Below are 20418 nucleotides of genomic sequence, written 5' to 3' on the forward strand. Positions count from 1 at the left end.
TATATATATAAAAAATTGTGAGAAAATCGTATCATGAAATCAGTATCATGAATCGTATCGTATTGTGAGTTGAGTGAATCGTTACATCCCTAAATATTTGTCATTAGCATTAACCATTTATAGTAAGCTATAGCAATTTCAGTGTGCCAAGACTTAGTCCATTTGTCGCACATACTACAAATGAACATTAACATTAACGAAACAAGCTGTGGTCACTTACGGGATGATTTTTTCATTTGTGTTTTTCGCCTGTAACAGCTGAGACAAAGTGAAGCCAACCGCCTCCACCACCACCAGATTATACCTCTGATTCTAGAAAAACAATCTTACTATTTCATGATCTCAAGAACATGTCCAAGTCACATTTAACCTCAAATTAAAAAGAAAGAAAAAGAAAGAACATTTTCCTAAAAGAAAAAAAATCATGCATTACAAGACAATTAATCATCTTTTTACAGCAATATTAAAGATAAAAAATAAAAAAACAAAAATATTATTCTTACAGTAATGAGAATCAACACTGACAATAAAGAGAACAAGTATAACTTAAAGGCAGAGTAAGTGATTTCTGGTAGCCAATGTTGATATTTGAAATCACCAACCCATGCACTGAACGCGCTCTCCTCCACATCACGAGTAGACACGCCCCTTATTGCTGATTGGCTACAAGTTTGTTTTGCGATTCGGCCCGAATCAGTTTTATAAAATGTTTTTGAAAAATCACTTACTCTGCCTTTAAGGGGTGAATGTGCACATAATTATCAGTTGTCCAAAAAGAAATGTTCTTCTTGCAAAATTTAATTTCTTGTCTCTTTCTTTTAATTTGGGATGAAATATAACCCAGATTTTTTTTGTGAGCCTGTAAGAATGCATTCAGAGACGCTACACATACCATTATCAGTGTATATGATTAGTGATTTATAGTCGATTATAAGAGTTAACAAAAGTAATCGTTTACTATTAGTAACCTAAATGAGCTTACGTGAATGCAGTTTGCCAGTGCAGAAACTATTCCCTGAGCTAGAAGCTTCTCTCTCACCACAGCGCTGTCAGGACACAGATTTCCCAGAGTGTATAAACAAAGCTCCTAAAGGAAAAGACAAAAGAGACAAATTCATGAGGACTGATCGATTGCATGCCTCTGACACGGAAGTGGCAACCCACTGACCGTTAGCTTGGTGCTCTGACTGGAAAGGTAAGTGAGGAGGTACGGGCCGGCAGGCAGACAGGCCTGACCTACACTGGGGTGAGTAGAGTGAGACAGCTCATGCAGACAGCGCGCCGCTTCCAGCTGGCACTGAGCATTATGAGAGCTGAGCTGTCCGATCAACATGTGCATGCTGTTCTCTGATCTGAAGAAAAACACAGGCACTGCATTAGTAAATACAGTATCTTATTTATATATCTAATAAAGTTTTTTTTATGTTTTTGAAAGAAGTGTCTTATGCTCTGCATTTATTTGATTAAAATACATAAATATAAATATTATTAGAATTTAAAATAATATATAAATATTCAATAAGAGTAAATAATAATATATTATATATATATAAGTATATTATATTATCTTTACTATATAAGATAATTAATAAGGATTATAAATATCGTTGTTATATTCAATCTCAATGAAAAATGTGCAAATGTGATATTATATTCATGACAATTAAGCACAATGCAAAAAAATTAAATAAATAATTACTGTTCCTAAAAGAAGCTTGCAACATGCACATTTTTCCTGTTTAATTTAGGGATGAAATATGACTTTTTTTGTGAAATTTACCCCTACACAGTGAAAATATAATTTGTAGACCTCCTAAAATAACACAATGCAAGTTTATTTACATAGCACATTTCATACCCAATGGTAATTCATAGTGCTTTACATAAAAACGATTGTAAAAAAAAAAAGAAATTCATAAAAGATGATTAAGAAATAAAATAACAATAAAAAGTAAATAATTGTAAAAATTTAATTCTAAATGTATTAATTTAAAACAAATGAGAAGAAAAAAGATGTATAAACAAGATGATGCAGTGCAGCAAATAATATAAAGTGAACTCTGTGTTAGCATTGAAGTCCTACTTAATGAAAGTGAGTTGGCTCTCTGGGTTTCTTAGTGCTTTTCGTAGAGATGCAAGATGAGCTGCTTTCTCCTCTCCCCCAGACTGGACTCCACGTATCATCTCTCTGACCTGATGTTATACATACAACACACATGCTTCATACGACATATGAGCAATATTTGTAGTTTGCTGAGAATGAGATCCTTCCTTTCCCCATACATCCAGTACACAGTACAGAAATAAACCTGGGGCTGGCTGCATAAAAGGTGCAGACTAGTCTTACAAGTTAGTCATACAATTTTCTTTAAGACTGGCCATATTTTTTTTTTCATTCAGTTACATTAAATCATAAATTAGTCTAAGTTGAATCCAAAAATAAGACTGATTACCCCTTTGCTAACTGCTAGTTGGTCACACTCTTAAGACACAGTCTTAAAGGGGTCATATGATGCTGCTAAAAAGAACAGTATTTGGTGTATTTGGTGTAATGAAATGTGTTTATGTGGTTTAAGGTTCAAAAAACACATTATTTTCCACATACTGTACATTATTGTTTCTCCTCTATGCCCCGCCTTTCTGAAACGCGCCGATTTTTACAAAGCTCATCGTTCTAAAAAAGCGAGGTGAATTGAAATCGCATCATATGACCCCTTTAAAATACAAGCTAAGTTTATGCAACTGGCCCCTGAGCATTTCTCTCTGGAGTCTGACCTGTTCAGGTGACAGAGGGGTGGAGCCAGTCTCCATGGAGTCTCCCTTCTCCTTCTCTTCCACATCCACACTCTGCAGGAGTCTCTTACTGATGAGCTGTTTGTCTCTCCGTGCCTGTCTAAGAGCTATGAGTAGATGAATACGTAAATAATATCTATTATTTTGCCTACATTAATACATTACAAACGTACACAAAAGCAGTAAAATAGATTGAGAGATGAAAGGGGTAAAATAATATAGACAAGAGTAAAACACACACCTTTCTCAAACTCTCTTCTCTTGTGTTTGAACTCCTCCAAATTATTGGCAGATCCACTCGCTTTGTGACGGAGGGGTTTCAATCTCCACATCTTTAAGATGACTGTTCACTGCATCCAAATGAAAATTTGCGCCCTGATTATCGTATTATTTTAATGTCTATCTGGTTCTCTCATCACATATTTCAAAGCGTTTTATCAGCCTGGCTCGCTGTGGGTGTTTATAAATGTGAACCGTGAAAATTACATTTCAAAATAAAAGTTTCCTAGGACTCTGTGAAATATATCCTATTATTATTATTATTATTAAATAAATGGTTTTAACAACTCATTTATAGATTTACAGGCCGTTAAGTTATACACAAATCGCGCTCACCCTCAACTGTGTTCGTGTGGCTCTTATTTTGCTATCTTCAAAATCAGCTGCATGTCTCGCGTTTCGCTTCACACTTCTGTGAATAAGACTCGAGTAAACGCCAGCAATTCACGTCGATGCCATTAGTAAATCAACTCAGAGTACATCCAGTTTCATATACGGTTTCTAGGTAGGTGACTATGAAAAATGTGCGCTTTTACAATTTGAATAAATTTAGACATCGAAGGTTTTTATTTGTCCAGACCAACACAGCATGAAGGCCACATGTTTCTATGCCATGCTTTAAAATTGTAAACAGTACATTTACGTAATCATAGCCTATGTCAAATGACTTTTTGAATATACTACCTTATAGCATTTATAATGATCATGATATACAGGCCACGGGTTTAGTTGTTATGTGTGTTTTAGCAAGGTGCCACGATGGGGTTTGTATGTGTGTGTTGATGCATGTCAAAGCGTAACTGTGTTGCCCCGAGAGCCGCTTTATTCTTTGTAGTCCACATTCTCACCTCTTAACTCTATTTCTCAAACTAAATATTTTTCTTTATTCAGGTGACATTATCGTTTTATATCTACCATGTCAAAGGCAACCAAACGCAAGCACGTAGTCAAAGAAGTTCTGGAGGACTGTGTCACACCCACTGAAGACCAGCATATCATGACGGTACATTTACCAGAGTTTGGGATCTGTAAGGCTTTGAGAACTCGGTATTCACATTATACCATGCTACTAATAGTTATATACCTCCTTCACATCACAGGTCTTAGGAAGTAATGGCAATAACTTGCATGAAGCTGTGACTGGCAGTGGCGAGCGCTTCCTTGTCAGTATGCCTACTAAATTCCGCAAGAACATCTGGATCAAACGAGGTGAGTTTGTTTTACCTTTCATGGATATATAACGAGTCTGTTCTTGAAGACACTAAAAGGTTTTCATGGTCTTTCTGTTTGTTAGGAGACTTTGTCATTGTTGATCCAATTAAAGAAGGAGGGAAGGTGAAAGGAGAAATAAGCTTTATACTTTACAAGGACCATATTCAGTACCTGAGAAAACTTGGTGTCTGGTAAGGCCATTATGTCTTTTTTGAAATGTGAATAGAATATCTGACACCCTCAAGTTGTTCCAAACCTGTATGAATTTCTTTCTTCTTTTGAACACAAAAGAAGATATATTTGAAAAGTACAGTTGATGGTCCCCATAGACTTCCATAGTATGGAAAAAATACTGTGGAAGTCAATGGGGACCAGAAACGTGTTGGTTACCAACATTCTTCAAAATATATATAAAAAAAAATATATATATCAAAATATCATTTGGAACAACTAAATGACAACATTTTCATTTTTGGGTCAACTATCTCTTTAAACCTAGTCCTGAAGTGATGCGTATTACTCAGCAATAAAAGGTTGTCAGCATAAAATATGTTGTAGCCAGGTCAGTTTTGAGAAAAGGGGGAAAACACAATGTTAAATGCAAGTAATATACAACTACAAATGAAATAATATAAGCATGCATAGATAGAATAGCAGAAATTAAGCATTTTTGAAGGTCTTATTTAATTAAAATTCCTGTTTTCAGGAAAACAAAGCTGAAATGTGTTTAGTAAACAGCATTTTCACACTTCACACAGGCCAGAAGGATTCCAGGAGGATCGCACATCCAGTGAGAGGAATGAGGAAACACCGAAAGAAAGAAGTGTAAGAAAAACAGAGGAGGAAGAGGAGGGTGACAGCGACTCTGAGGATGATGACAGCGATCTTTTTGTAAACACCAATCGTGCCACTGTTCTCTACAGTGAGAGTGAGGAAGAGACTGATGAAGATGAGGAGGGCGACAATGATGATGGTGGTGATGATGAAGAGGAGGAAGATGATGATGAAAGAAGAGCATTAAAAACTGCATGATACTGGAAGATGCTTCCACCACAGTATGACCAAGAACAGTTTTCTATGAACTTTAATTGGACTTAAAAACCTGGAAAACTATACTGGTGCCTGAGACTGAGCTATTATTGCATTGAATGATATCTCTGTGATGGCTTTCAGAAGTTTCTGCCTGTTTCATTTGTTTCAAGTCTCGAACTCATTTTGTTTTATTAAAAGAAACATTGTATATTATAATTCTTGTAAATACGGTGTTGTAATAAACTTTTTGTACACTTTTGTACACCTTTTTTTAAGCCAGTGCAAATATCTAAACATACTTAAATCAAGATTATTCTACTTTCGATGCAAAATGAAGATATTAAGCCATTTTTTTCTGACAGATCTAACAAAATTAAGTGTGATAATGCTTAAAACAAGATTTTAGACAAGATTTAGATTTTTAGACATTTGTACTTCTAAACAAGACATAAAACTGAGGAAGAACATCACTTTTTTGCAGGTACCATAAAAGTTCTGACTATTTAAATACTCTAGTTGTTGGGAGCAGAGGTATAGATCTGTTGAAAGCTGTATTTTTAAACGTTCAAGTGTTGTTAATACAACTCACTGTGTGCTCCCTAGACATTTGGATTTTGAAAACATTGACATTGTGTTCCCTTCAATTAATTCCTTACATTTTCTTTACATGGTCTTAAAGTTACCATCATAAAACCTGCAGAAAGCCTGTTTAGAAAACCTTTAGGCAGTTATTGAAGCAAAATGTGAAAGTCAAAAATATTCCAAACTAAAATTTATACAAAATACCTCACAATGCATAACATCAGTTTTCAAGTGTTCAGTAAGAATGAGAACTTGCTTTACCAACAAAAAAATTTCAGTCTGCTGATCTCAGTCAGGTCTAGGCTTGACTCTCAGCATTGTATTTCTGCATTCAGGGCTGGGTGTAGACGTTTCAGTCCACAGTTGGAACATCTCAGCAGGGCTTCGCTTGTGCACCAGCAGGATGGTGTGATTCGCACAGGGTTCCTTGGGCTCATCTTTGGGGAAGTCAAAGGTGAGGAAGGCAGGGTGGTGGATAGGGTAAACTCCCAGTCTCTGAAGACACATACCCAGGTAGACGTCATCAATGGGGAACAGATGAACCTTCTGTGACACCTCCAAAAGCCTATGTGCCAGAGAACCAGAGTAAATCACCCCTCCTCCACCAGGGTATGACGGGTACCACCCTTTATAGAAACTCTCCGGGATGTAGTACTTAGTCCCATTAGAGCGTATAGGTGTGGCACTACTTATCACGTCCCCCACAACAAACGTCTCCATTTTATTTGCCTGCCTGGATCCATGTGAGAAGCTTCTGTTTGCCGCTTCAGCCAGCAGATAGTCTAGGACAGCAGGTGTCCTCACAAATACATCATCATCACCCTTAAAAATGAAATGGGCATGTGGGCAACGCCTTGAGAACCAGTCCCAGAACAGCACATCCTTCAAGGTGAGGTTGAAGAAGGTGTCCATAAAGTCCCACTGGATGATATCACCATATTTTTCACTCTCTAAATGCAATTTCTCTTCAATATGCAAGTCTTTGGACTTCCCCAGAAGGAAGACCCTGCGAACGAGCCTTTGCCGTCGACCTCTGGTTTTTATTCTTCCTGAACGCCCCCAAGTTTCTCGTATGGCTTCCCTGTTATCAAAGTTCGCAGACTGAGTTTTGATGGCCATGAGCAATACTGGTGCCCATTTCTTTGCTTGAGGATCACAAACATCTAAAGGATCTATGAGCAGCGGATAGTCTCGACAGTGCATGGCGGTCACAAAATTCTTTATCTGGATTGGTAGATTGGCGTAATCTGGCATTATATTGTTAATCTCATAATTTGGAGAACATCCAACCCCAGTCCTTCTGGACGTTTCTGTGTTGTAAGAAACACCGGATGCGTTTGCAGCCAGATGAGGCCTTAGGATGGGGTTATACTGGCGATCCGTCATGAACTGGATGATGTTCCACAGAGCGCTACCATCTAGTTCGCTTCTCCAGAAGGATTTCGCAGGATGAGGAGCCAGATCTCTGGAGTGTTTGAGACCGCTGGCAGTAAAGTGTGTCGGCAGCACAGAATGAACAACATGTGCACCAGGTGCCCCATGTTTCATGACATAGCACAAAGCAATTGAGACATATATGTAGACTGGGAGCAGCAATATGCACGGCGAACAGAAGAACAGGATCCGCCGGCGGTATCGACACAGACATGAAGCCATAAACTGAGGAAAGAAAGATTAAGAATGTTAAACAGATCAATATTTTTTTTAAACATGTTTTTTCTTAGTCACTTAGACTATGTCAACACAGGCATTGCAGACTATTCAGACATCAACAAAAATTTTCAAAAATTCCCCATCGTAACCCTAGTATCCACTAAAATGGAATGCTAGGTTTTTGTAAGGGAATATTATTTTTGTAATGTCTTATTATATTATATACATTTACATAAGATTTGATATAAAATTATTTACCATAAAATGCAGTTACCTATATACTACTTAAATACTTTTATAATAAACGTTATTATTATTATTTAAGTTTTAAAAATAATTAAATTAAAAATAAAACAAACAAAAAACTTTTCATTAAAAACTTTAACGAAACAACTCGTAAACTGAGACTACAGTTTCTCACGTGTGCTACTCGAAAAAGTTGAGTACTAATAAGTGTAGATGATCATTTTTCTCTCTTTGTGATTATTTTATTGTTCCAACAACGAAATGAAAAGAAAACTGCTATTACTAAACTACTAAAATCGCTTTAAACTTACCACGTTTTCCTGGTGATGTAGTTTGAGATGAATTTGGCGTCAATTACAACATAATTCCCATAATGTAGGCCTATGCGAAAGCTAAATGACAAAGATGTTACATGGAATATGAGGAAACGTCTTGCTACAAAATAAAAAAATATATAAATCTGTTTTAAAGTAAACTCGCATTCACCTGTTGCTCGTACACTGTGGAGCGCTCAAATGACTTCGGTTGTGAATGGAAATTCAGGTGTGCTGTGCGCGCTTGAGGCCACGCCCACGATACTCATTGGCGATGAAAGACGTAATAGAGAGGAGATCGGGGCTAGTTGTCACACTTTTTACTCTAGTGAATATTGTATAGATATTCTGTATATATTATTTAATCTCAGTGAGTCATTTTCCTGGTTAAATAAAGGTAATAATAAAAACAGGTGGAAACAAGGTAATTTAATAAATGTAATAAATATTAAAATTAAATAAAAATCTATCTTTTGACCTAAGAATCTTTTTGAGGTAAATAACAACATCCACTTGTGACACTAAGCCCTGTTGTCCCCTATTTATTATCAGTATACATATACCCACATCCACTTTTGTATTTAGTAGTTTCATTCACTTAGACTTGTTGTTTAACAAGTATGGTGAGTTGTCACTGTGCTGCATTTTCGTTTGAAAGCCCCACAGATAACAAGTTACTCCCTTCAGGGAGCATTACAAAGCAATATCAGCATCACTGTTGATTAGAATCTAGAATATAATCAAGTATTTCATCAGTGTGGTGATGATATTAATATGAGCTCACCAGACCTTCTGTTTAAAACGCTCTCATCTTCTCCCCAGGCAGCTCGTCCACAAACTCTTTGTCTTCAGGTTGCTTGTTGATAAATGTGTTCCATTCCAAGCATTTTTAAAGATTCTATCACCACTAGAAGAACTAATCTTTGACAGAGTCTTGGTCAGACAAGTCGAGCTGGTTAAGTTAGGGTTAGTAACAGAACTTTGTGTTTCTCTCTTGCTTCATTATATGGTTTTTAACATCTAAGCCATAATCTTACTACTGAAAGTTGCACTGAAAGTACACTGAATTTTTTTTTTTTCACAGTTACAAAGAAACAGCAAGTAACATTGAATTAAATGTTAAATTGTGAAGTAGAAAGTAGTGTTTTCTTGTAAAACGTACTTAAATAATCTTTGTTTTACTACATAAAAAATGGTACTATTATTTTAAGAAAAAGATTATACCTACTGTACTTGAAAATCATTTAATGTTTTAAATGTTGAAAAAAAAATTTTACACATTTTTTAAAATAACTCCCAAAGCCACTACTTGTGTCTGCTAACGAAATCCAATTAAGAAATAATGTTCAGCTGAAAGAATTAAAATGGTTGCAAATATTAACTTCTTTTTTTCCGTCATAAGGTCATATTAGTTACCACTAGTTAACTGCATTATTTAACATGAACTAACAATACTTCTAAAGCATTTATTAATCTTAGTTAATGTTAATTTCAACATTTACTAATACATTTTTAAAATCAAAAGTTGTATCTGTTAACGTTATATAATGGAAGTGAGGTAACATAACAATAAAGTTAATGAATGTTAAATATATTAATAAATACTGTAACAAATGTATTGCTCATTGATAGTTAATTTTAGTTAATGCACTAATGTTACCTAATGTGACCTTATTGTAAAGTGTTACCCATAACGTTATGTAAGTGTACTCTTTGCATGTGTTCAATGCATTCATCTGATGTCAAACATTTTTTGCAAATTAGTTTCAATAAACGCTCTTTTCGGATTGAAGACTTCACAGTACTTTTCAAGCACATTTATCTCTAAATATCAAGGAAAAGTTGATTTCTCATGATATTATCCAGACCTGTAACCACCATAGAGACAGAGGAAGATGTATACTGTCTGATATTAAAATTAGTTGTTGATCAATATACGTTTTTCAGTGGCTAGTTGTCAAGTTTTTTCCTCCAGTCCCCATTAAAATTGAAAATTTGGTTGCATCCTTGATACAACTCTGTCAAAGTTCTGTCAAAGAAAGAATAAACTGCTGTTCCCCTGAAAACATTTTCTTATTATAAGGACATATATATCATGCCAAGAAACAGACATACATTCTGATGAATTCATTTTTTAAAAATGGTAGGAATTAAGATAAATTTTTTCCATATGAACAAGTAGTTTGATTTTATTTTATTTTTTTACAAGTATTATTTTTTGAGAAAACTTGCAAAAATTTCTAGCATATTCCAAGTCAAGAATGAACATGAAAAAAGGGGACTTATTGCTGAATGTCAAATGAAAACTACATTTTGACCGTGTGATTACGACTCAGTTGCTGCGGTTACCATGCACCCATCTATCTGAACCACTAGAACATGCAGAGGGAGGGACGCCTTTACAGGCAGAGAGGAAGAACAGAAGAAACAGAGAGAAAGACAGGAAGAAAATCAATCGGTGAGACGAGCGGTGCTTTAAACAATTGTGTGCACACAGATTGAATCTTGAGCATGTGTGTCAGTGTCTGTGTTTGTGTAAGTGTGTGCATTTGCATGTGTGTCAAGGTGTTAGTGTGCGGGTGGTGGGTTTATCTTTTCAAATGTAGTTGTAGGTTGCTGGACTCTGGAAGTAGGGTTTAACACTTCATAATCCACCTAAAGTAGCACGTCTAGTAGCCGAACACGCATTGCTTCAAGCAAGTCTCCAACTTGTATACAGATGTGTCAAAAAGAGAGAGTGCTGACTGGGAACGACCCCACTAAAACAAAACGAAGGAAAACCAACAAAACATGGAGCGTTTCGCAGACAAACACATCTGGTTGTATCGTTCTTCATCGTCTTCCCAGCATGATGCAGACACGACGGGCAGTAATGAATCTGTTTTATGGGCAATGCAGATTTCAATGAAAAGTCCTGAGACACAGTGCGGCTTAAAGCTGCTGGCATAGGAATGGGAAGGTGTGGGAGAGAGATGTAGGTCCGTGTAGGCTAGAATCAGGCTGGATTGGTTCCTCCGCAGGCCAATGACTACACAAGGAACGAAGGAAGGTTACAGTGCAATGAGCTCGTGTCACCACTAGGGGGTTTAACGTTTTAACCATTTAGCGATAACCTGGTGACGTAATAGAGCTCCCTTTCGACAAAGCCAACATCCTAAAAAAAGTACAAGCATACGTATACACACACAGGCGCATGTCGAAACTCACAACACGCACACGCGCTCGAAACGTTAACCTGAAGACGAACACAACGCGAACGCACGAATGAAACGCGTTCTCGCACGAAACTGCGTACACAAAGACACGTACGTATACACTGAGGTTCAACGATACTCTCACGCACACGGACAGAAGTGTAAACACATTCATTGGACGCACAGACCACCGTTTTGATAACCCTGAACACCAGGGCCGATACTGCGACCCAGCGTCATGCCCTGTGAACTCCTGCGTACCTCTGTTTCCATGGAAACAATATGCAACAACCAATTGAGAGAAAAGAAAACGTAGAAACTAAAGTCGAACACAAACGGCGATCGAATGCTCGAACGAATCGGCATCCGATGCAATTTAACGTCGGTTATGTGTGCGCGTGAATCCTAATCATGTAAACAAACACCTTACACAGAAGTGATTCGATATTGCATGGTGTCTGAATAATATCACAGTTCAAATGGGGAGATCCTGAAGAAATGAAACTAACGAACAAAGAAAAACCAGGAAAACGTGTCTATAAAACCCAAGAGTCTGTTTTTAAGAAAGGCTACAAAAATTCAACTGAACCTCCCTCGTCGGCAAACAGCAAAAGGCACCACAATATTATTCTATTTCTAGCTTGTGAAAAAATTGGCACGTAATTCTTCTTCGTAATGCTGTAAATAATAAAAAAAAGGAATTACATATAAATAGTTTTCCCCCTATAAAAAAAGTCTTTGCTGCTAGCTAGTAGACAATTTTTGCTGAAATGAAAATAAATATTTCATTTGTTTAGAATATCTGTCTGTTATACAAAATAAAAAATATTTCTCATAGGTGCAGGTCTATAGCATATCATTTGTTTTTCGCGCCTATGCAAGTTTGTTCGTCCTTGCTCTTATTGTTCTTTTTTAAAGGGGTGCATTGTCCGGTCTGGACCGCGACTGCGACAGTTTGTTGGCCTGCACGTTGCCACGGGAGCCCGAGCGTCCCGTGTTGCTGAAAGTCCGCGTGTCGTTGGGTCGGTAGATGGTGGCCGGTTCTGTGGCATTCATGTTCTGCATACTGAGAAACGGCGTGCTTTCGCCGTGGCCGAGGTCGCCAACCACATCGTCCTCCCACTCACTGTCCGACAGGCAGCTTTGAGAGCTGTAGTTCCTGGGGCCCGGTGTACGCTGCGACACGTGGCCGTTGACCCGCGATCTTCTGCGCCAACGGCGGCCACTGCTGCTCTTCTTCGGCTGCTCTCGGGAGGACATGTACTCCTGCGTGGTCTCATAATCCTCATCATCCACAAAGCGGTACGGGCTGGACGGCAGGGAGCCCGTGCTCTCCGCCGCATAATATGGGCGTCGGGATCGGCGGTAGCGGTGCAGGAGGGGCTGGTCATCGTCGGGCGAGTAGGCCGCCATGGCGATGGCAGAGGCGGCGGGCGGCAGGGAGAGGGCGTGGTTGGCGTTGGGTGTGGTGATCTGAAAGGTAGGCACCTGCGGGGGCAGTGAGGAGTGAAAGTCCACCGGAGATAGATGCGCCGGCGTGGTCAGAGCAGACACGTACCTGCAAAGATGCAGAAAAACATGGTGTGAGAGGCGGGACAGAAAAATATTTTAAAGGGGTCATATGATGCGATTTCAATTTTTCCTTTCTCTTTGGAGCACTACCGTTATAACATTTGGGGTCAGTAAGAAGTCTCTTATGCACACCAAAGCTGTATTTCTCTGATCAAAATTATTCCAGTAAAATCAGTAATATTGTGAAATATTATTACAATTTAAAATAACAGTTTTCTGTTTGAATATACTTAAAAATGTATTTTATTCCTGTGCTGATTTTTCAGCATCATCGCTCCAGTCTTCAGTGTCACATGATGCTTCAGAAATCATTCTATGCTGATTTACTGCTCAAGAAACATTTCTGATTATTAATGCTGAAAACAACTGTGTTGCTTAATATTTTTTGTGAAAAACCATTTTTCCCTGATATTTTGGTCAATAAAAAGTTAAAAACTAGCATTTATTTGAAACAGAAATCTTTTGTATTTCTTATTATCAATGTTGAAAAAAACATTGTGCTGCTTAGTGCTTTTCTTTTCAGGATTCTTTGATGAATATAATGTTCAAAATAACAACATTTATTTGAAATAGAAATCTTTTATAACATTACAAATATCTTTACTGTCATTTTTGATCAATTGAATGCATCCTTGCTGAATAAAAGTATTACTTTCTTTAATAAAAATCTTACTGACCTCAAACTTTTGAATGGTAGCATATGTCTACTGCATGGTATAATTTATATAAATATATATTAGTGCAATAAGAGCAATATTTATTGGGAACAAAAAAAAGATTGATTGTTCATATTGTGTGAACATGAGTCTCGCCATTCTGCGCGCTCGAATCGCTTTCTTTTTAGAGAGCGAATCCGCCCCTCGCACCCTCCCGTTTTCTTTCTCCCAGGGATCTGTGAGGAAAAAACAGCGGGGCAAAGGGACTAAGCGCTCGGCCATGAGCGAGCGAGCTCCAGCCCAGATCTCGCACGCCTCGCCCCCGCCAAGCAGAGAGGATTCTCCCGTTCTCTTTGAGCACGCAGACCAGCGCCTCTCGGCTTATGCGAGCGACATGGTCTCGTTCGGTCCTGTAGAGAACGAGCTATTAGATGACAGCATGTCTCTAATAGCATCAGACACGGAGGAGATGTCGGGCTCTATTGCTGACTCCGCCCCTTCATCGTCTGCCGAGCCCAGTGACTCTAAGCCAGGGATGGATGCCGAACTTTTCCGCATCCTCTCTAAGGCAGTTGAGGAACTGGGATTGGAGTGGTCTACGCCGGAGGAGCCCACTCGTAGCCGTCTGGACGAATGGCCCCTCGTCAGCGAGCCTCTCCGTTTTTCCCGGAGGTCCATAATGAGCTTACGAAGTCGTGGCGTGCTCCTTACTCGGCCCGCTTCGCTCTAACTCTTCTTCTGCTCTCTCCTCAGTGGATGGCACTGAAGAAAAGGGTTACGAGAGGATGCCTCCTCTCGACGAGGCAGTGGCTGCGCACCTTTGCCCGCCCACTGCCATTGGATGGAAAGCGAAGGTCGCTCACCCCTCCAAACCCTGCAGGATGACTTCTGCCCTCGCTGGACGAGCGTATTCCTCCGCCGGGCAGTCCGCCTCAGCTCTACACTCCATGGCTGTGCTAAGGTCTTTCAGGCCAAACTCCTCCAGGCCATGGATGAGTCAGGACCTGACCAATCTAGTGGTGCTGGAGCACCACTTATGGCTAAACCTCACCGAGATTATGGAGGCTGACAAGGTTCCCTTCCTCAACTCCCCGGTCTCCCCTACGGGGCTGTTTGGACCTGCCGTCAAGGGATTTGCAGAGCGATTCTCCGTGGCTCAGAAGTTGCCCCAGGCCATGCGACACTTCTTGCCGAAACGTTCCAGCTCTGCAATGGCCACCAGTCGCCCCAAGCCTGCTCCAGCACAGCAACCAGCTAAAGCTGCGCCGTCGCCCGCTCAGCCTGCTCAAAATCCTGAGCCCCGACAGCGCTCCCGCTCGGCCAGACGCTATCTCTTTCCAAAGCGCCAAGGACCCCGGCCCAAGCTGAACTTGTACCCTGCGCCCCCGGCGGCGTCCTGATCCGCTGGAAAAGAAGAGGAAGGGGCAAAGTCTCGCAAGCGCCAGACCACCCCCGAAACGCCCTCTGTCGTGCCCTCAAGCACTCCGTTCAGTTCTGGGTGCCAGTGGCAGTATGTTTGTTCCAGAAATTGTTGTGAATCATGGGCCCGTTCTAAAAGCGCCCTCACACATATCCGCAGTGATAGTGAGAAAAATAAAAAACAAACATTTTCAAAAAGAGAGAAAATTTCCTCTTCCAGTTATCATGAGTGTCAAGTCCCCGCACGGCGACTCACCACCCGAATTAATCCAACCCCTTGTCACACGGGCCGAGGCCTGGCGGGCCATCCCCGGAGTGTCTCATTGGGTTCTGGGGATTATAGAACAAGGTTATTCACTTCAATACGCTCGAAGACCCCCGCGGTTCAACGGCGTGGTCTCCACCTCAGTGCACAGCAGGAACGCTCACATTCTGCGAGCCGAGGTAAAGAATTTGCTGGCAAAAGGAGCCATAGAAACAGTTCCACCAGCTCAGAGCGAGTCAGGCTTCTACAGCCGTTACTTCCTCGTCCCCAAAAAGGATGGCGGCCTGCGGCCCATCCTCGATCTCAGACAGCTGAACCGTGCCCTCATGAAACGGCCGTTCAGAATGACTACACTGAAGTAGATCCTCTCGCAAATCCGCCCAGGGGACTGTTTTTTTTCACTGGATCTGAAAGATGCTTACTTTCACATCCAGATAGCCCCCCATCACAGACGATTCTTGAGATTCGCCTTCGAGGGAGTGGTTTATCAATACACGGTCCTGCCCTTTGGGCTGTCTCTGGCTCCTCACACTTTTACGAAGTGCATGGACGTGGCCCTCTCCCCTCTGAGACAGATGGGAATCTGTATCCTGAATTACCTCGACGACTGGCTCGTTTTAGCACAGTTGGAGGCTGAGCTAATAGCCCACAGGTCCCTCCTCCTCAGCCACTTAGAGTGACTGGGACTCAGGATCAATTTTGCCAAGAGCTCTCTGTCCCCCAGTCAGCGAACTTCGTTCCTGGGGGCAGTTTTCGACTCAGGCCACATGAGGGCGATAGTCACGCCAGACCATGCATTGGCCATACAGCAGCTCGCGGCTTCCTTCAGAATTGTAGACTTCTACCCTCTCAAAAGGTTTCAAAAGATGCTGGGCCTCATGGCCTCTGCAGCACCGGTACTTCAGTTGGGCCTGCTCAGAATGAGACCCCTTCAGTACTGGTTGAAACCTCTAATTCCGCCCCATGCGTGGCGTCATGGACGCATCCGCATCAAGGTGGACCAAGCCTGCGTGACGGCCCTGGCTCCCTGGAAGGACCTACAGTGGTTCAAGCAGGGCGTGACTATGGGGTTGGTTTACAGAAGGAAAGTTGTCTCGACAGACGCATCCAACACAGGTTGGGGAGCTCTGTGCGACGGCAGGCCGACCTTCGGCTCCTGGACGATCGCGGAAGGCCAGCTACACATCAGCTGCCTCGAACTGACGGCAGTATGTCGAGCTCTTCAGGCTTTCTTGCCAGTCCTGAAGGGACACCACGTGCTAGTCCAATCAGACAGCATGACGGTGGTGTCATATATAAATCGCCAAGGTGGGCTCACCTCGAAAGGCCTTTTCGAGATTGTAAAACGCCTCTTGGAATGGGCACATCTCAACCTGCGTTCATTGTGATCTTTGGCAAGGCAGAGGTGACCTCTTCACCTCAAAAGGCAACTCTCACTGCCAAACTTATTTTTCAAAGAACGAGGATGCGTTGGCCCACGAATGGCCCAACCTCCTCCTGTATGCTTTTCCTCTGATCGCAGGGGTTAAAGCAAAAAAAAATCTTTTGACTGAAAATTTTTCCTCAGCCAAACCCCATTCCACAGCCATATCTGTCACACACCCAGATTAAGAGCAGTTTTTTCTTCTTGTAATTAGGAGCGCTTGTCCTCCTAATTTAAAAAATGTAGGAGCACCTTCTGATCAATAATAAAAAATTCTTATAAAAAATTAGCCTTCCTAATATGAGGTGACATTTGACTCAAAGTGATTTCAGGGGTATTTTCTTTTTAGCTTTGTAATGGCATTTTTCTAATTTTATTAAATGTATGCAGTGTTTCCTAGGATTTTTTTCCAGCTGTGGTGGCGGGACTATTTCTCATGGACCACGCCCCCTCCCTTCCCCACCAAAGAATCATGTGCACTCAGAATTGAATTTATTTTAACTAAAACACTAGATAGTCTTCACTGTATAATGAAAGGCAGCAGGAGGTTTATTTAGGCTGCTGTCTCTTTAAGACCTCATGCACGGATCTAATATACTGTTACACATGGCTCTACCTGTTTTTATACAGTCTATGAGCTCTACGCTTACTTTTCTTTTTAGAGAAGAAACGCTTGTCCTCCTAATTTAAAAATTTTTGATCAATAATCAAAAATTCTGATAAAAAATTATCCTTCCTAATATGAGGTGACATTTGACTTGCAGGGGTATTTTCTTTTTACCTTTGTAATGGCATCATTTTCATCTGTCAAATTCAAAAATGTATGTTTATAAGCTTTTTAAAATTTCTATTTAAAACAATATAATAAGAAGTAGAATAAGACAAATAAGTTACCAATGTCACTGATTTTATCACTGAATCATTCATTTAATTGATTCATTCAAACTGCTGATTCATTCAGGAATGAATGGGTAATCATCGTCTTTATGAATGGGTAATCATGAATCACGGACTCACTAGATTTGTTCAAAAACGCACTTTCATTGAATGAATGAAACTCAGCTGAGGCGAACAGAACAATCTGGCACCCCCAGCCCGAGCTGTGGGCACTGCACCTATGGGCTCTCAACGGGAATCAGTAGATCTCCCAGAGAGCATCCTGAATACTATCTCACAGGCTAGAGCTCCATCTACGAGACGCCTCTATGCCGTTAAGTGGTCGATTTTCTCCGCCTGGTGCGTAACCCGCAGCGAGGACCCAATAACATGTGACATATCGGTGATATTGTCCTACTTACAAGAGCTGTTGGACAAGGGCTGCTCCCCTTCCACGCTCAAAGTCTATGTGGCAGCTATAGCAGCTTCTCACGCTCCTATAGCCGGACAGTCGGTGGGCCGGAACAACCTTGTTGTCCGTTTCCTGAAGGGATCCAGGAGGCTTCATCCGCCCCGACCCCTCACGGTCCCTACATGGGATCTACCCACGGTCCTGAGAGCCCTCAAAGGCTCCCCCTTTGAGCCACTCCAGTCTGCGAGCTTAAAAACACTGTCGCTGAAGACCGCTCTGCTGCTGGCGCTAGCATCGGTTAAGCGAGTAGGTGACTTGCAGGCTCTCTCGATAAGCCCTGTCTGTCTTGAGTTTGGGCCTAACGACTCCAAAGTCGTCCTAAAGCCAAGACATGGGTATGTCCCTAAAGTGCTCTACGCACAGAAAATGAGAGCACGCAAGTGAGTTCTCAAGACTCAAAAGCATGTGCAAATGATACGTTCCGTCATCTGTCATCGCATTATAAGCGTGAAATCTGCAGGAATAAGACAAAGTCCCTTTAAGGGTATTCTATAGTCTTTGGAATGAGTACAGTTGTTATTAATAGCCGCAATCCCGCGCCAAAATTCAAGTTCTGCTCTGTGTTCTCTGCTAATAACCCGACTGTGAATGATGCGAGCGGCATCACTATGTTGTCACTGAGAAGCTGCAGGATGATTTTTGGATCATCTCTGGATCTCAGAGCTGTCTCAGCTGCTGACGGCAGCTCCGTGGCCCATTCCCCTGAGGCAGGACCTCCTCTCTCAGGCGAACAGAACAATCTGGCACCCCCAGCCCGAGCTGTGGGCACTGCACCTATGGGCTCTCAACGGGAATCAGTAGATCTCCCAGAGAGCATCCTGAATACTATCTCACAGGCTAGAGCTCCATCTACGAGACGCCTCTATGCCGTTAAGTGGTCGATTTTCTCCGCCTGGTGCGTAACCCGCAGCGAGGACCCAATAACATGTGACATATCAGTGATCTTGTCCTACTTACAAGAGCTATAGCAGCTTCTCACGCTCCTATAGCCGGACAGTCATCGTTTATAGCCCAGGTTATTACTCTCTCTGCGCTTCCTCCTTCTGAGGAGGACCAGGAGTTTAACCTTCTCTGCCCAGTTAGGACATTGAGAATTTACATCGAGCGTTCCGCCCCCTTCAGTCAGTCGGAACAACTCTTCGTATGCTTTGGCGGCCGCACCAAAAAGTCCCCGGTCACAAAGCAGAGGATCTCTCGATGGTTAGTTGACGCTATCACACTAGCTTACTCCTCCCTGGGCCTTCAGAGTCCCATAGGAGTCCCACACTAGCTTACTCCTCTTCCTGGGCGTGGTCTAGGGCCTGTCTAGGCGGTCTACGTCTCAGGCTCTGCCTGACTCTTCAGGAACGCTTTTGGCCCTATTACTAGTGCTGAGGCTGTACATACGGCCGTTGGAACGATTATCTGAAGGCTGGGCTGACCTCAATGAGTTCAGCCCTCTTGCCTCCTGCAGGGCTCACCCTGCGCATAATTGGTCCCTCTGAGCCTTTTTCGCTCAAGGCCAGTTCATATCAGTCGTTCTAATTGGTCCGAGCCTTTTTCGCTCAAGGCCAGTTCATATCAGTCGTTCCTCTCTCATGGCACGGCGGGATTGTATTGGTTCCCCATAAGCGTCTAGCGACGCAGTACGAGTGAAGTATCGATAGGGAACGTACTCGGTTACTTTCGTAACCTCGGTTCCCTGAGATACGGGAATGAGTACCGCGTTCCTTGCCGTGCCATGACACTGCACCACTCGGTGTCGTCGCTTCAGTCGAATTGACCTGAGATCTTATGGCGAAATGCCCGCTTATATAGCCAGATGGCCCCGCCCATTCTGGCGGGCTCGCGCGGGCTTCACTGCCATAGGCTCGTGCAGCACCGCTGCCGAGCCATTGGTTCATTTTATAATGCTGCCGAGCCATTGGTTCGTTTTATAATCACTGCACGAACCAATGGCCATGCAGTTACACTGCGTGATTGAATAAGTCTTCAGTCCTCGGAGAAAAAGGAGTTTTTCCCCATAAGCCTCTAGCAACGCATTACGAAAGTAACCGAGTACGTTTCCTTTTTCACTCACCTGTCACTGTGAGGTGAGTCCCGCAGGGAATTGTAAGAGTCTCCGTACTGTAGGGGGCACTGTGTAGCATCAGGATAACCACAGTATGCAGCACGGCGGGCACGAGCCTCCATACACGCCGGGCTGCTGCATTTACTGGTGCCAACGGAGGAAGAGATCGCCCCCGACTGACAGTCAGAGTGCATGCTGTCCGTCCGCTCCATACTCCATGTGTGCTCCTCGTGCCTGAGAGGCGGGAACAACACGAAGGGAAGTATAAAAATGTGAGAAACATATTCAAGGGATATCAAAAAAATGTATAGAAAATATATTTGAAAATTCTATTTCAAATATATACAAAAAAAAAAAAACTTTTATTGGTCAAAGGATTC

General features: G+C 41.7%; 4 protein-coding genes across 7 annotated transcripts in view; 1 reads left to right on the plus strand and 3 right to left on the minus strand.

The window, feature by feature from the left end:
- Positions 1-3488, minus strand: part of LOC107718487 (transmembrane and coiled-coil domain-containing protein 6) — a 9717-nt gene extending 6229 nt beyond the window's left edge. For 2 of the 3 annotated variants that reach the window (XM_016525579.1, XM_016525578.1), the window contains exons 1-6: positions 3035-3260; positions 2776-2900; positions 2084-2193; positions 1169-1352; positions 983-1087; positions 221-312 (exon numbers count right to left, since the gene is read on the minus strand). In XM_016525579.1, the coding sequence (XP_016381065.1) occupies positions 221-312; positions 983-1087; positions 1169-1352; positions 2084-2193; positions 2776-2900; positions 3035-3125 (707 nt within the window). In that variant the 5' untranslated portion in view covers positions 3126-3260. Of the gene's footprint in view, positions 1-220; positions 313-982; positions 1088-1168; positions 1353-2083; positions 2194-2775; positions 2901-3034; positions 3261-3408 lie in introns of those variants that run through there. The other variant, XM_016525580.1, reaches the window with a different exon arrangement.
- On the plus strand, positions 3481-5647 carry LOC107718488 (probable RNA-binding protein EIF1AD). The gene is made up of 5 exons (XM_016525581.1): positions 3481-3577; positions 3964-4075; positions 4173-4281; positions 4367-4475; positions 5043-5647. Exons 2-5 carry the CDS (start codon positions 3989-3991, stop codon positions 5314-5316), a joined length of 579 nt encoding a protein of 192 aa, XP_016381067.1. The 5' UTR covers positions 3481-3577; positions 3964-3988; the 3' UTR covers positions 5317-5647.
- A 201-nt stretch (positions 5648-5848) lies between these two features.
- On the minus strand, positions 5849-8387 carry LOC107718504 (N-acetyllactosaminide beta-1,3-N-acetylglucosaminyltransferase 2-like). 2 transcript variants are annotated; one of them, XM_016525604.1, is made up of 3 exons: positions 8284-8387; positions 8109-8189; positions 5849-7557 (listed from the first exon to the last, which is right to left on the minus strand). In XM_016525604.1, exon 3 carries the CDS (start codon positions 7552-7554, stop codon positions 6187-6189), a length of 1368 nt encoding a protein of 455 aa, XP_016381090.1. In that variant the 5' UTR covers positions 7555-7557; positions 8109-8189; positions 8284-8387; the 3' UTR covers positions 5849-6186. The 2 variants fall into 2 exon arrangements, with proteins under 2 accessions (XP_016381090.1, XP_016381091.1); XM_016525605.1 differs by lacking the exon at positions 8284-8387 and having other exon boundaries at positions 8109-8277.
- Positions 8388-10886: 2499 nt separating this feature from the next.
- LOC107718490 (pro-neuregulin-2, membrane-bound isoform-like) overlaps positions 10887-20418 on the minus strand; it is an 84562-nt gene continuing 75030 nt past the window's right edge. Inside the window, exons 11-12 of the mRNA XM_016525583.1 lie at positions 20048-20272; positions 10887-12863 (exon numbers count right to left, since the gene is read on the minus strand). Of these exons, the coding sequence (XP_016381069.1) occupies positions 12218-12863; positions 20048-20272 (871 nt within the window). The 3' untranslated portion in view covers positions 10887-12217. The remainder of the gene's footprint in view (positions 12864-20047; positions 20273-20418) is intronic.

The sequence above is a fragment of the Sinocyclocheilus rhinocerous genome, unplaced genomic scaffold (genome assembly GCF_001515625.1).
Source record: "Sinocyclocheilus rhinocerous isolate Xijiao unplaced genomic scaffold, SAMN03320098_v1.1 scaffold2378, whole genome shotgun sequence".
In the NCBI taxonomy this organism is placed as follows: Eukaryota; Metazoa; Chordata; class Actinopteri; order Cypriniformes; family Cyprinidae; genus Sinocyclocheilus; species Sinocyclocheilus rhinocerous.